We start from the raw sequence: 14,806 nt of genomic DNA on the forward strand, positions 1-14,806 counted from the left end.
CGAGCCCCACATCGGGCTCCCTGCTCGGCGGGAAGCCCGCTTCTCCCTCTCCCACTCCCCCTGCTTGTGTTCCCTCTCTCACTGCCTCTCTCTGTCAAATAAATAAATAAAATCCTTAAAAAAAATAATAAACAGAGTTGTATTTACTAGCATAGAAACGCCTCGAATCTACAGAAGTGTATTGTGATGTTTACACTAAATGACCCTACTATGTGCATGTTTCAAATAAGTTACAGATAAATCTCACAAACATAACATTGAACAAATCAAGAGACACACATGAAGGAAGTATACACTGGATGAACTGTAGTTACTTAAGGTTCAAGCACACACAAAATAAACCTTATGAATAAAGGTCTTTTTTAATTCTCAGGAAGACTTTTTTTTTCCTCTTTCACAGTATCCATAAGACCTACAGAGATCTACACTGCAATACTCTTCGTGTAAGAGCTCTGGGAGTAGCTCGTAAGAAAATAAAACTTGTCGTTTTAAAAATAAAATGCTGAAAAGCCTCCTCATATACGGTCATAAACTAAGAATTCAGCATAGAACATACAGTCTCAGACATGGAGACAACCCATGTTGAAACACAATAGCTGGAAGTCGGTCACCTTTCTCAAGAACCTGACATCACCTCCTTGAAATATCAAATATACCCAAAAAAACACAACGAGACCATCTCAAAAAAATTCTGGGCAATTAGCTACCCCAGAGATTTGCAGTCTGCAAAGAAGTGTGTCTCTGAGAGTCCAGCAAACCGCAGCAGAAAGCAATCTTCAGTGAGACCCATGCAGTATTCATGAGGACAAATGGGAGCACAGAGAGGCCAGAGAGAGATGGGAAGGACACAGATGGGTTTGTTACAAGCAGCTCTGAGGCCCCTCCCCCAGCCTCCTGATATTAAACCAACCTCAGCATAACTTACTCCATGGCTAATTCATCCCACTGGTGACTGTGAGCATAAAGTGCAGGGAAGAGGAGACAAGGGGGAGCTTCTGCAAGCCCTAACTGCCTTCCTGAGACACACGTGCCCGATTCAGTCATAGCTCCAGAGCTCCTACTTGGATCTTATAGAGGTCATTTGGCTCCACATCATACCCAATGCAGAAACCCACTTTCTTGCTCTTCCTGCAATGGGAGGAAGAAGCGAAGTTACACAGGGCAAGGGTTTGGAGAAGGCAAGCTCACCTCCTGCCTTCTCTGCACTGGGAAAATTCTAGACCAAACCTCACATAACAGGGATCTAATGATCTTAGTTTCACTGGGATTTTGGTAATCAATAGCATTTGTCTTTAATTAGGAAAATTCCAAATCAAGTATTTTAGATTTCTAAACCTAATTTCCTTAATAAATTAATCTTGAAGTAAAAATGTTTCATATTTCTAAATCAAAGATCTCTATTAAACAAAGCAGCATGTTAAAGGAGAATAAAACAACAGAACTGGGACAAGAGGACACAGTGAGACAAAACACATTTATCACCCACCTATACAACTGAGGCAAGTCGTATTTCTTCTCTGGGCTTCAGTATTATAAGCAAAAAGAGGCATTTGGTGATCTCAAAAGATTCTTTCCAGCTCTAAAATGCTGTGGTTCTAAGGTACTCCTGTAATTTCTCCCAGAAATACTAACCAAAGGCAGTAATTCATTTTATTGCTTCCAATAACACACTCATAGGACTTCAGATTCTCATAGATTGAAATGAAATTCTGTTCCAAGTGTGCTAGTTTTGAATATGTCATTAAAATTTTCCTAGAAACACACCATTTAAACCTCTACAATCCAACCGGCATCTGCAGGTTCTCCTTCTTTCTTCCTATAAAACTGGAGGAAGTCTCCCTCTCTTAATCAAAGGCCCAGCGATCCCCCTGTGTGAGCTGGGGGTGCCACCTCTTTCCAGGAACCTCATCCATCACTGATCCTCCCTCTCTACTGTATCTTTAACCTGTTTCTTGAGTCTAGCTCAGTTTAGTCAGATAAATACCCCAGACCCTGCCATCTTGGAAAAAAGAAAATAAACAAAATCCTCCCGAGACCCAACACTTCTCCAGCATCAGGCTGACATCTGTGCTCTCCTCCAACTTCCAACCTCTTCAAAGAATGGTCACGTCCAACCCGTTCTTATCCACCTCCAATCCATTCTTACAAAGTAGCCAGAGTGGTCTTCCCAAGCTACAGATCCAATATCACTCTCGTTGTTCTTAATGAGAACAGCCTGTCCTCGTAGGCCCCGTGGCACTTGTTCCTGTGGACATCATTAACTAGTCTCACCTCCTACCACACATTCACTGCATCTGGAGAAGGACACTGGCCTTTTCTCCAAACATGCCAATGTCTTTCCATCTCAGGGAGTCTACCTTCCCTCAGCTAGAAGGCTCCTTCTCCCCACCACCACCTCCTGCTGCCAGGCCAATTCCTATCCTTCAGGTCTACTTTAATCCTGACAGCCTCCTGGAAGCCTTTGGTTGTCAGTTAAACCATGCTACCTTGTCATTTCAGCTGTCTTAGCAGCCAAGCAGTATGCCATTGGACCAGTATTTCAATCAACTATTTGTCACATTGGCTGGTGGAAAGGGAGAGCTTCTTGTTTTGAAAGTGTGCCCTGTGCTTTCTCGAACGGGAAAGAGGTTGTTTACAGATAAGCACTTAGGACGGCATGGCATTCAATCTGCAGTCTAATCTACAAAGCAGTCCTGTGCTAAGGTCATGGGTTTCTGATTTAACCAAAGCTCACTAGGTAAGTATGGGCCATAAGCCTTAAACCTGTCTATGCCCTTTAACCTAGTAATTCCACCTCTATGAAGTTATCCTACGAAAGTAAGATATATACACAGAAAAAATTTTAGAGGCATTCATGGCAGCAATATCTATACAGCAAAGAAGAAAAAAAAAGTAAGCATCACGACTCTCGATCTCGGGGTAGTAAGTTCAAGTCCCATGATCGGCGTACAGATTACTTAAAAAGACCCTTAAAAAGGGGGGGGGGCATCAAAAAGGCTTTGTTGCCACAAAAGAGCAGCTGTACCAAATTCAAAACTGGTACAGCAAGTGAACATCAGCTAAACAAACAAGATACAGGTTGAGCTCCATCACACAGAAATGCTACCTTAAAAATGCTTTAAGTTCTGATGCGTCAACCTTTGAAATTCATGATGATTGTAGCTGACCTTGAAACTAAGGGATCCAGAAGGAACCCCTTGAAGGTAAGAGGTGTTAGTGGGCCCCCACAGATATGTGAGGCCTCCTCGATTCATGGAGGCGCTATGGGCCTGGGAGGCAGAAGTCCTGGGTTATAACTCTAAAATCTGCTGAGAACTCACTACATGATTAGGCAGTCACTTCATTTCTCTGGGCTTAAGCTTCCTTATCCGTAAGACAACAAAGTCACAAAAAACACTTCCAATTTTACAATTATACTATCAATCATCAGCTCTCCACAATAGGCACTGGAGTAGAAAGACCACAATTTAAATTACAGGTCCACCCGTCTTTTGGTTGGGAGCCATTGGACTAGTGACCCCACCCCCCAAGCCTCCGTCTCCTCCTCAGCTCCCCAGGGCTGCTCCAGAACACTGTGGAAACGTTCCATGAGACACATGGTACGCTAACAGCTCTTCTTGTCCTCCCGAGGCATTCCTGGAAGCTGCCAGGCCTGGCAGAACTTTACAGCTGCTGAACAGATACAAGGAAAGGCACCGGGTCGGAGACGCCGACCAACTTCAGGCCCTACACTGAACTGACTGAAGTGTGGGAAGAGTGAAATAGTAAAGCTTCAACCTTTCACCAGGGAGAGAAAGAGCTACCATTGCTTGAGTGTTCGCTGTATCCCAGGCACCGAAGAATTTTTATGCATTATCTAATGTCATCCTTCCAATGATGCTGGGGGTTAGCACTATTCTCGTCTCATTCTTACAGATGAGGAAGCTCGGAAGTTAAAGAACTTGCTGAGGTCACAAAGGCAGAGCTGGGGCTCACTGGCCTCTTGTTTAAAACAAAAAACAAACTGGGGCGCCTGGTGGCTCAGTTGGTTAAGCGTCTGCCTTCAGCTCAGGTCATGATCCCAGGGTCCTAGGATTGAGCCCCACATCAGCTCCTTGCTCAGTGGGGAGCCTGCTTCTCCCTCTGCTCCTCCCCTCTTCTTGTGCTCTCTCTCTCTCTCTCTCAAATAATCTTTAAAAAAAAATAAAACAAAGAACAAAATCACGAGTGTAAATTCAGGGGTTCTAGAACGTACAGCATAGACCTTATACGTTGTGTTTCTTGCTTCTTAGTAAATAGAAACTACTATACACTTCCTTCCTCTTCCTAGATCTCAAGCAGACAACTCCTAACCTTAAAGGAAAATAAACTGGAGATCATTTCAAAGGCACAGAAATTCTGAAATAACATCCTATGATATCTGAGTTTTTCAAGATACCTAAGGAAGCAGGATCTTATATATTCCCACACACCATCCTTACAGCAAAAATTACAAACCAGGGGGAAAAAAACTTTTATAAACACATCCAAGTCCACTTCTGAGCTTGTTTTGTCAAGTAACAGTTATGAGTAATAAACTCAATATTCCTTTGGCTAAACTGGTAGACAGAATCAGAACCAATCATTGCAAACTTATGCTCATACTATGCTCAAAAGACACAGCCAGTTTCTAATTTGTTCCATGGTCACACATAAACCGAATGCTAGAAAAGCTGACTAATTTCTCTATAAATGAGTGATCCCTCTAGAACAGACCAAGCCTGTAGTGTGCATTTCAACCATTCATCAGTTCAACACAATGACCTCCAAAGGTTTCTGGACTCACCAATACTCTGTCTCCAATTTTGAGCTCTCTTTCTCCTTTCTTGATGGAACCGGCCTCTGAGAGGTTGGAGATAGATTCACTGGCAGTTTTTGTAAGGTTGCTGATCTGAGACGTAGCTGAAGGTTCCTTTGCTGTTGGCTGGGATGATTTATGGGGGATATTTGAAGGGGCTGCTAGGGAGGGGGTCATCATGCTGGCTGTGGAGGTGGACAGAGGCGAAGTCGCTCTCGAAGCAGGCGTAGTCTGCAGGCCGTTAGCTTCATCTTCCACCTGCACCTTCCTTGTCAACTTCGAAGGGCGCGTGAATATGCCCTTTAGAGGCTCACACTGGAAATACCGAACTCCTGCCACCGAACCATCGTTCTTGCCTATGGGTTCATCTAAAACAATCCCGGCCCACTGGCCTGGTGCAAACTGGGTTTCTCCCAGAAACTGGATGAATCCAGGCTTATTCCCATTCACCCAAACTCTCTCCCCGACTCGAAAGTCATCCACAAATTCCTCTTGTGCCTCAGAGGATGGCGTGTTTGATGCTTTCTCATTGGATGTTGTTCTTTCTACTGGAGCGACAACTGCAAACAGAAGAAAGGACCAGAAAAGACTCAATTTCATATTCAAGCCAACAACTCCTAACTTAAAAGAAAATAAACTGGAGAAAGCCCGAAGCAACAGAAGCAGTCGCAGCTCTTTTAAGGTATTCTGTCCATCTGTCTTTCTGTCAGCCCTTTTTAGTACTTGACCCATCAGGGCACCTGGCTGGCTCAGTCAGAAGAGCACACGACTCTTGATCTCAGGGTCATGAGTTCAAGCCCCATGTTGGGTGTAGAGATCACTTAAATCAATAAAACTTAAAAAAAAAAAAAGGGCGCCTGGGTGGCTCAGTCATTGAGTGTCTGCCTTCGGCTCAGGTCATGATCCCAAGGTCCTGGGATCGAGTCCCACATCGGGCTCCCTGCTCGGCAGGAAGCCTGCTTCTCCCTCTCCCACTCCCCCTGCTTGTGTTCCTGCTCTGGCTATCTCTCTCTGTGTCAAATAAATAAATAAAATCTTTAAAAAAAAAAAAAAAAGGACTCAGCCCATGACTACCATTTTCAATGCTGTCGAAACTCAGTGAGCCAGTAGGATTTAATCCTTATTGGCCATTAAGACTGGAAAAAGTCAAAGCAAGGGGGAAAAAAGTCCCTTTCCCAGAGTTCATAACACAGGTCTGATTTCATTCTTTCCTCCACCCCCCACTGTGCACATCATGAGCAAACACCTTTCGGATCCCCGGAGACGGGCTCTATTCCCACGTGGGAGCAGTCAGGGAAGGCTGACAAGTCCAGGACCTTGGAACCAGAGATTCCCAATCAGGCTTGGAGGAGGAGGACATTCAGTGCTACAGCCCTGCCATCTCACTCCAAGACCACCAAATAAACCCTATTCCTTTGGTGATAAAAACTGCAACAAGGGGAAAAAGACAGCACCTGGCCCAACTCCCTGCTAAGGCAAGACAACTTTATGCAATCTCTACCTTGCGGTAAAAGCAGAAATTATATTTTGCCAGAAATGTGCTATTTACACCAGAAACTCAAGCATTCAACCAGCATTTATTAAATATTTGGTAGAGCTGGCAAAGAGCCCACATTCTTAAGCACTCTACCATTTATTAGGCATATTGTTTTGTTTTAAAGATTTTATTTATTTATTTGACAGAGACAGACATAGCAAGAGAGGGAACACAAGCAGGGGAGTGGGAGAGGGAGAAGCAGGCTTCCCGCTGAGCAGGGAGCCCGATGTGGGGCTCGATCCCAGGGCCCTGGGATCATGACCTGAGCCGAAAGCAGACCCTTAACCAACTGAGCCACCCAGGGATCCCCTTATTAGGCATACTGTGATCTTAGATGTTACCTAACCTCTCTGAGTTCAATTTCTTCATCTGTAAGGGGAAAGTACTATCTACCTTAAGAGTTTTATTAAATGAAATAATGTATTGATTCATGCTCCCCCTTTCTATGAGTTTCTACCACTCTGGCACTAGTCCCAGGCATTGTTCTCACTAGTGGACAAAGCAAGACAGCATAGTCCATGCCCTTTTAGAGCCCAGAGCCTAGAGGTGTGGACACAGTCAAGAGACACACCAGGTAATTCCAGGTGATGTAAGTGCTGTGGAGGAGATGCCTTTAGGCAGAGCAGTCAGGGAAGGCCTCCTGGAGGAGGTAACATCTGGCCTGAGGCCTGATCAACAGAAAGCGTGAACCACGGGTAGACAGGGAAACAGAGTGGTCTGGCCAGCCTACAAGGCGTGCTGAACATCCCCTTACCCTACCTAGAAGGAGAGACTGGTGTTTCGATTTGTGGAGGGTTTTTTTGTTTTGTTTTTTGTTTTTTAGAAGACAATAAATGCTCTCAAATCAAACATAATAATCTGCCAAAGACAGACCAGCCCAGTCAGTTTTTTATAATCTATTCCAGCTTTGTACATGAACAATTCTTCCTGACAGGGTGCTGCAAGCATGAGTTTCCGAAAAACAACCTTCATAAAAGTGCTCAAACGGGCAACGATTTCCTTTTAAGCATCTAAGTTTTAGCGTTTAAAAGCTGCTTTACTCTTAAAAAAAAAACAACAACATGTAATGTATGGCAAGTACTGTTGAGGAAACCAAGTCGAATTTCTCATGATCCCCTGCACTCAAGGACTTTACATGCTAAGGGGTGTGCATAAAAAATGCTAAAAGTGAAAAAGACAATTCTAAAATGCGGGGCGTGAGTATGACCATGGGAGGGTGCGAGGAAGGGGCGACATTTGAAGGGGTCCGAAAGAGAGGAAGGATTTTGAAGGGAAGGAGAATAGGAGACATCTCAGTAAAGCTTTCCTCTCCTCTAAGATGTCTTATGGTCTCCCTGATAAGACCCCGGTTTTATCATGATACACAAAATATAAATAATTTGGGATCTTCATTCAATCAACAAATGTTTAATGAGCTCCTGTTACGATCCAGGCAATGTTCTCGGTATGTAGGTAAATTTGGGCAGTGAAAAAAAAATGACAAAGATCCCTGCCGTCGTGGAAGATCAATGAGGTTTTATGGAAAAATCTGAAGAAACAATGTTGGATTTAATATTTTGTGGTGGACACCTGACTGTCTGGAATGGCTGATAACCTATCTAATAGCATATAACCACATGAAAAGACCAGAAAAGCAAGCATCAGATGCCCTCTCCTGACTCTCTTATTTAAGACCGTTAAGTGGTCATTCTGGGCTGTAAACTGAAACGGTGGAGGAGGAGACAGAAAGCAGAGGGGAAGAGGCTGCTGAAGATCGTCAAGGCCATGGGTTCATCAATGAAGTGAGGACGGTTTCCTGCATGAGCTAGACTCGAGCCATCGTACTCCCTGCTCCCTTGAAACCAATGGCCAACTTCCGATCACTTAGTGTCATCAAATCTTTTAAGCCAGACTCGTCTTTGTTTTCTCTACACAGCCCTAAACCCCAAAGAAAAAGGTCCAGATGAGTTAGGAAGACACAGAGAGAAAAAATATCTTAACATTGTAAGGATTAAATACTGAAGTTACTTGACAACTATTTTAGCACCTTGCACTAAATTAAGAGCTCTTCATTAAGATTTTTAGATATAGGGAGTGCCTGGGTGGCTCAGTCAGTTGAGCAGCCAACTCTTGATTTTGGCTCAGGTCATGATCTCAGGGTCCTGGGATCAAGCCCTGTGTTGGGGGTCCGCACTCAGTGGGGAGTCTGCCGCAGGATTCTCTCTCCCCCTATGCCCCTCCCCCCAACCCCCTTAAATAAATAAATCTTAGAAAAATATTTTTAGGTATAAAATTCTGTATTTTTAAAAAAGATTTATTTATTTAAAGAGAGAGAGAGCAAGAGAGAGTGAGCAGGGGGAGGGGCAGAGGGAGAGGGACAAGCAGACTCCCCACTGAGCACACAGCCCTACACGGGCCTGGATCTCAGGACCCTGAGATCATGACCTGAGCCGAAACCAAGAGTCGAATACCTAATCAACTGTGCCACCCAGGTGGCCCTAAAATTCCATTTCTTTTAATTAAAGCTTCTTCAAATATTTTCAAAAATATGAAGTTGTTTAAGGCTGTCTTTTTAAAGTTTTCAAATAGGATTCTAATTTAGATATAAATCATAAAGCCTTACCAGCAGCAGGTGTCTTCAAGGCTGTGCTTCCAGGCTTTAGGATCTTGGTAGGGGCCTTAAGCCCACTTGGTTTTAGCATACTCATTGTCCTTAGTATGTCAGAGCTGTTTTTCCTTTGCCTGTTGCCACTATCTTGCCCCAACCATTGATACAACTGTGGGTGTTTCTATGGTGAAGTCAGTCTCTGGGTTAAATCTGCAAGAGAAAAATATAAACAGAATTTAGAATCTATGGGAGGAAGAAAGTAGAAATAACACCTATTATTAAAGAAGCTTTCACAAGCTAAACTTTTCCTCATACATGATGACAAACTGTCTCCACACTGAACCTAGGAAACTAGATAAAAACAGGAAGATGCTGCTGAGAAGGATTTAGAAGCAATTTATTACCCCTAAAAACAAGCAGTTGAGCCTACCAATACATTCACTTCTCTTTACCTAATATTACCAGCTCGGTACAGTGCCTAAAATCCACACAGTCCACATAAGGGGGTTCCAAAAAATGTGCCCCAAACTTAATGGTGGGAGAAGAAAGGAGCTTTCAGTTTTTACTTCATTCATTTCTATATTGCTGAAGTTCTATGACCACAAGCCTGTATTAACCATGTACTTTTTTAAGTTCACAGAATTATGCAATGCTCAATATAAAACCATATACTCACATATACCGTGAGACTTGGGCAAGGTTCAAACTCTGTAAGAAAAAGCTGTATCTGGGAAGTGCCGAGGAAAAAAATTTTTTTTGTTCTGTCTATAGAAACACAATATACTTCTGATTTACTCAAGACCAGGTATGAATCTACAACTTTGGGGCTCAGGCAAAACAGGATTTTGTCTTATTCTCTTAATGAACACTGAGTGTTATTTGCAACTGATGAATCACTAAATTCTACCTCTGAAACTAATTTTAAAAATTAAAAATTAAAAAAGAAAAGAAGAGGAGAAACGCTTTGGGATTCTGGAATATGGGGAAAGATTTCCAGATTTTACACTTAAAAACAGAATAATTCAATCAAAGAGAAAAACGCTATTTATTGACTCTGTCAAATGATTATGTTTTTGCACTTTTCTCTGCCAGCAGAGCTTGGATAATGATGCACCATGTTACTCTGCCGTCCTAGCTCTCCTACAAGCAATGACAAGCATTAGCAAAAAAATCTCGCCAGGGATGACAGAGGAGCCTGCTACGGTCCCAGAAGTGGGCTGAATGGTGCCCACTGCCTCACCCCCAACAAAGATACATCCATCCAGAACCTGTGAATGTGACCTTATTTGGAAAAACAGTCTTTGCAGATGTAACTCAGCTAGGGATCTTGAGATGAGACCATCCTGGATTACCTGGGTGGGCCTTAAATCCAATGACAAGAGTCTATTACTAGGGGAAGAGAACTCACCAAGGAGGCGCAAGAAGATGCACGCAGAGACTGCAGTGATGTGTCCAAGAGCCAAGGATGGCCGACAGCCACCAAAAGCTCGGGGACAAGCATGAGATGAATGCGCCCTCAGGGCCTCGGGTAAGGAACCAACCCTGCCGACACACTGCTTTTTGACTTCTGGCCTCTGAACTGAGAGAACACATTCTGTTGTTTTAAGCCCTCCAGTTTGTGATCATTTGTTAAGGTGGTCCAAGGACTAACACAGCCACATCAGTTCTTCTGTTCAAAGATAATCAGAATGAACAGAAATCATACCAAGACAGTTGCCGCATTAGGCTCCATTTGCAGATTCCCCATGGTTCTTAAAAGGGTCCAAAATGGTACAAGGTGTGTTTAAAAATGTCAAAGGTACATTATGTGGTTTTGAGAAGAGTGATTAACAGAGAAAGAAATACTGTGCCCTGGAAGGCAGCGACTGCCAACCCCGACTCTTAATACAACATTCCCAGGCTCCTTTCTCTCTCCACCATGACCATCCCTGCCAGATGGTGGCAGTGGGTGTGGGAGTCTGTGTGCTAGGACAGGTGGTTGAGTCAGGGTCAGGTTTGAACCCACTTGCTTCGCTATCAGACCCTTACCACAGACAGCCTGTAAGTTACAAGCAGATTTACTGGCTCTGCTACTGCCTTAGATGGAAGCGAACAGCTGAGTCCCCTCTAACCTCAGCTGAGAAAGACTATTTACATGTCCAGAGAATTTGAGGAAGGTGGGGACAGGCGAAGGGCAGAAGCTGCCGTGGGGCCTTGTTATACTGTGCCTACTCTTCACCCTGGCCCAACATCGTAAGGTGAAAGGGTCAGATAGATAAGAACAGAACAGACAGAGAGACAGCACAATGGTCCTGGGGAAGCTATTATGAAGGTAAGAAAAGAGGATGACGTGCTCCTTAAAATACTTTCACTCAGGCAGAACAGTGAGTTCTTGGGCTCTGGTCAAGCACTCCTCCCTAAAGAGAGATTTTGAAAACCACCACAATCAGCAACTTGGAAGCCTCAGCTGATTTCAAATTTTGCAGCTCAACACCCTGAGCTCACAAAAATCTGACCATCTAAAAGCTTCAGCCTAAAGGAACAGAGCATGTGTTATTAGGAACCTAAGAATAGCGATAAACCCAAAGTCTAGGACTTTGTGGTCTAAAGTGAATGCCTCTGCCTCTTGGTCCATCCGAGTCATTTGAATCCCAAAGCAGGGAACTGTGACCAAGATATAACCAAGGAGAAAAGTCTAGTCTGTACCAATAAAGGAATTAGGAGCAACACCAGCAATGCTGGGTTTTTACATCTTCCAATTCAAGTTTCTTCTTCATGTATTATTAATGAATGGCATGTCAGGCTTGATTTAAAAAATCAATTCTCTGAAAAACAAAAGATCAAAGTCTTGGTCGTGGTACCCACAAACTGTAATGACCAAGAAGCAACATCTCTGCATAATCTTTCAAGGTCAGTGAATGTCACCTTAAAACTAATCAATTCCAAAACATGCAAAAGGGGGGGGGGGAAGACATTCTTGCCTCACTAATATGCTGAGTGTAGTTGAATTTCTGATGTTTGTGCTTACTGAAAAGCTCAAGAGTTTTGAACCTAAAATAAGACAAACCACCCATCTCCTCTCTCCTCCCAACATGTAAGGACCACAATATACAGATTATAATCTAGAAATAGTTTTTATGCATCTTATTGCCCCATTTGAGGTTTACAATTCTGTGGATCAGCTACTATTATCCTTTCTTAACAAATGAATTAACACCTCAGAAATTAACAGATGTATGTCCTCATTTGTTAATGACCTACTGCCTGAGGTCACTTGGCTAAGCAGCACAGACGTGAACGGCAGGCCTGATTCCAGAGTCCAAGTTCTTCCCACTAAACCTAACATTCAAACTTAGGAGGGGCCGCACAGCACAATTAAAAACATTAGGACTCATCTTACTAAAATGACCTACATGTATACGGCACCAAGAGTGCCCAAAGCACAAAGATAAAACTGTCTCATCTGCATCTCAAAATAACTGTGAAGGTAGGTGAACAATTACCATTAGGCCATTCATGGTCAGAGAGAATGAAGGTCTGAGCAGTTAAATAGCTTTCTAAAGGTCACTCAAAGAAGTGGTAGCACTTTGGGGCGCCTGGGTGGCTCAGTTGGTTAAGCGTTTGACTTTTTTTTTTTTAAAGATTTTTATTTATTTATTGAGAGAGAGAGAATGATAGAGAGAGAGCATGACAGGGTGGAGAGTCAGAGGGAGAAGCAGACTCCCTGTTGAGCAGGGAGCCCGATGCGGGACTCGATCCTAGGACTCCAGGATCATGACCTGAGCCGAAGGCAGTTGCTTAACCAACTAAGCCACCCAGGCGCCCAAGCGTCTGACTCTTGATTTCAGCTCAGGTCATGACCTCAGCGTCATGAGACTGAGCCCTGCACTGGGCTCCTCGTGGAGCGTGCAGCCTGGTTGGGATTCTCTCTCTCCCTCTCCTTTTGCATTGTATATGTACACACACACCCATACTGATTTCATACATATAATTTAACATTTAAAAAGTGAAAATACACCAAAATAAGAAAGGTGATCATGTATTGCCAAACTAAAAAGAAGTCCAGAAAAAGGGAGTTAAAAAGAAAATGTCTAATTTACGGACACTGGAAAAAGGTTCTGGTAAAAAAACAAGGGTAGTCTATGGAGAAGGAGTCGTAAAGATTGCAAAAATTGCATGAAAATCGGCCTTAAGGATATTTGAAACAAAGCTCCAAAATTCCACGCTCAGATTAAGGTTTGGGTCTCCAACAGTGACCAAAGGGAATGGTGTCTTTTGGTATTTCTCTCACTATAAATACACGAAGTTATATTTTATAAACCATTATCTCTAAATTTTTTATGATTCAAGAGTCCCACCTCTGAGTAAACGGATTTTAAAAAAATGAGTTTCTGAACTTCCAGAGTGGAGGGTAAGCTCATCAAGGTAGGAGTGACAGCACTATGCCATTCTGCCAACTCTGGCTCTCAGTACTGCAATTCCGTGGTTCTCAGAGTGAGGTCCATGCACTCCTAGGGCACCCCCGAGACCCTTTCAGGGAAACAGAACTATCTGCACAGTATTACTAAGGCATTTTTTGCCTTTTCCACCTCGTTGATGTTTCCACTGATGGTGCAAAAGCACTGGGTGGGCACGGACGGCAGGCACTGAGTCAGGGCGATGAGAACACACGGCACGGTCTTCGCTTGTATGGTCTGCCACACATACTTGCAGGAGCAGGAGAAGCCACTTTCACTTAACAACGTGAAGCACTTGGTGTAGCAGAAAAACGAATCATTTTATTACATTTCAACCCTTAAATATGTGCCCTTTTTTTTTTTAAGATTGTATTTATGTATTTGACAGAGAGAGATACTGAATGGGAGGGAGAGGGGAAGAGAATCTGAAGCAGATTCCACACTGAGCACAGAGTCCAACGTGGGGCTCGATCTCACAACCCTGAGCCTGAGCCAAAACTGAGAGTTGGGCGCTTAACCGACTGAGCCACCCAGGCGCCCCAAGTACGTACCTTTTTGGAGGCACACGTGAAGCACGTGCACCACTGCACCGTGTCTCAAAGAAAAACGTGAGCAAAGGAGGTGCAGGCTCAATTAGCCACTTTTTTCATAGAATGTCAATGTTACTTGAGAAAATGACTGGTAAGCTATGGTTACTTGAAAATGAACTATCTGACCCGGTCACTTCAAGGCGAACAACTCTTTGTTGACAATGAGAGATTTTAAGCATTCAAGGGCAACTTCGAATTTTGGAAAACCTATCCTCCACTGTGAGCTTGACAGCTTCCCGATACTGAAGACTTTTCTGATGAGATCAACTGTATTAACAAATGTAATTTTTGTATATCATATAATGAAATGTGTCAGTATATGGAAATGTGCCTCTCCGTGAATCAGTATTTTTTCAACCTACAATGCATAATGTTACAAAAACATCAAAGCACAAAGTAGACCAATGGATTTTTACGTAACAATAAAAGTTCATTCATACAGTTTCAGATGCCACTTTTATGAAACTTCAACCTATCAAATTTTGGGAGTAGTATCAAAGAAGAAAATCCATAATTATCTAAAAATGCTCTTAAAATACTTTTTTCCTGTCTTTGTCATCTATGTGAGGCCAATTTTCTTCATGCACATCAACGGAAACAACCTCTCACTACAGATCCAATGCAGAAGCAGCTGTCTTCTATTAGAGACAGATTTGCAAAAATGTAAAAACAGGGGCGCCTGGGTGGCTCAGTCGTTAAGCGTCTGCCTTCGGCTCAGGTCATGATCCCAGCGTCCTGGGATCGAGCCCCGCATCGGGCTCCCCGCTCCGCGGGAGGCCTGCTTCTCCCTCTGCCACTCCCCCTGCTTGTGTTCCCTCTCTCGCTGTGTCTCTCTCTGTC

The 14,806-nt window shown here is 43.4% G+C and overlaps 1 protein-coding gene across 11 annotated transcripts in view; it reads right to left on the bottom strand.

Annotated features, from left to right (window-relative positions):
* CLIP1 (CAP-Gly domain containing linker protein 1) overlaps nt 1-14,806 on the bottom strand; it is a 116,272-nt gene that overhangs the window by 76,152 nt on the left and 25,314 nt on the right. For all 11 annotated transcript variants that reach the window (XM_032431617.1, XM_032431623.1, XM_032431622.1 and 8 more), the window contains exons 2-3: nt 8,956-9,150; nt 4,805-5,376 (exon numbers count right to left, since the gene is read on the bottom strand). In XM_032431617.1, coding sequence (XP_032287508.1) covers nt 4,805-5,376; nt 8,956-9,040 — 657 coding nt within the window. In that variant the 5' untranslated portion in view covers nt 9,041-9,150. The remainder of the gene's footprint in view (nt 1-4,804; nt 5,377-8,955; nt 9,151-14,806) is intronic.

Source organism: Phoca vitulina, unplaced genomic scaffold (genome assembly GCF_004348235.1).
Source record: "Phoca vitulina isolate PV1807 unplaced genomic scaffold, GSC_HSeal_1.0 scaffold46, whole genome shotgun sequence".
Taxonomy (NCBI): domain Eukaryota; kingdom Metazoa; phylum Chordata; class Mammalia; order Carnivora; family Phocidae; genus Phoca; species Phoca vitulina.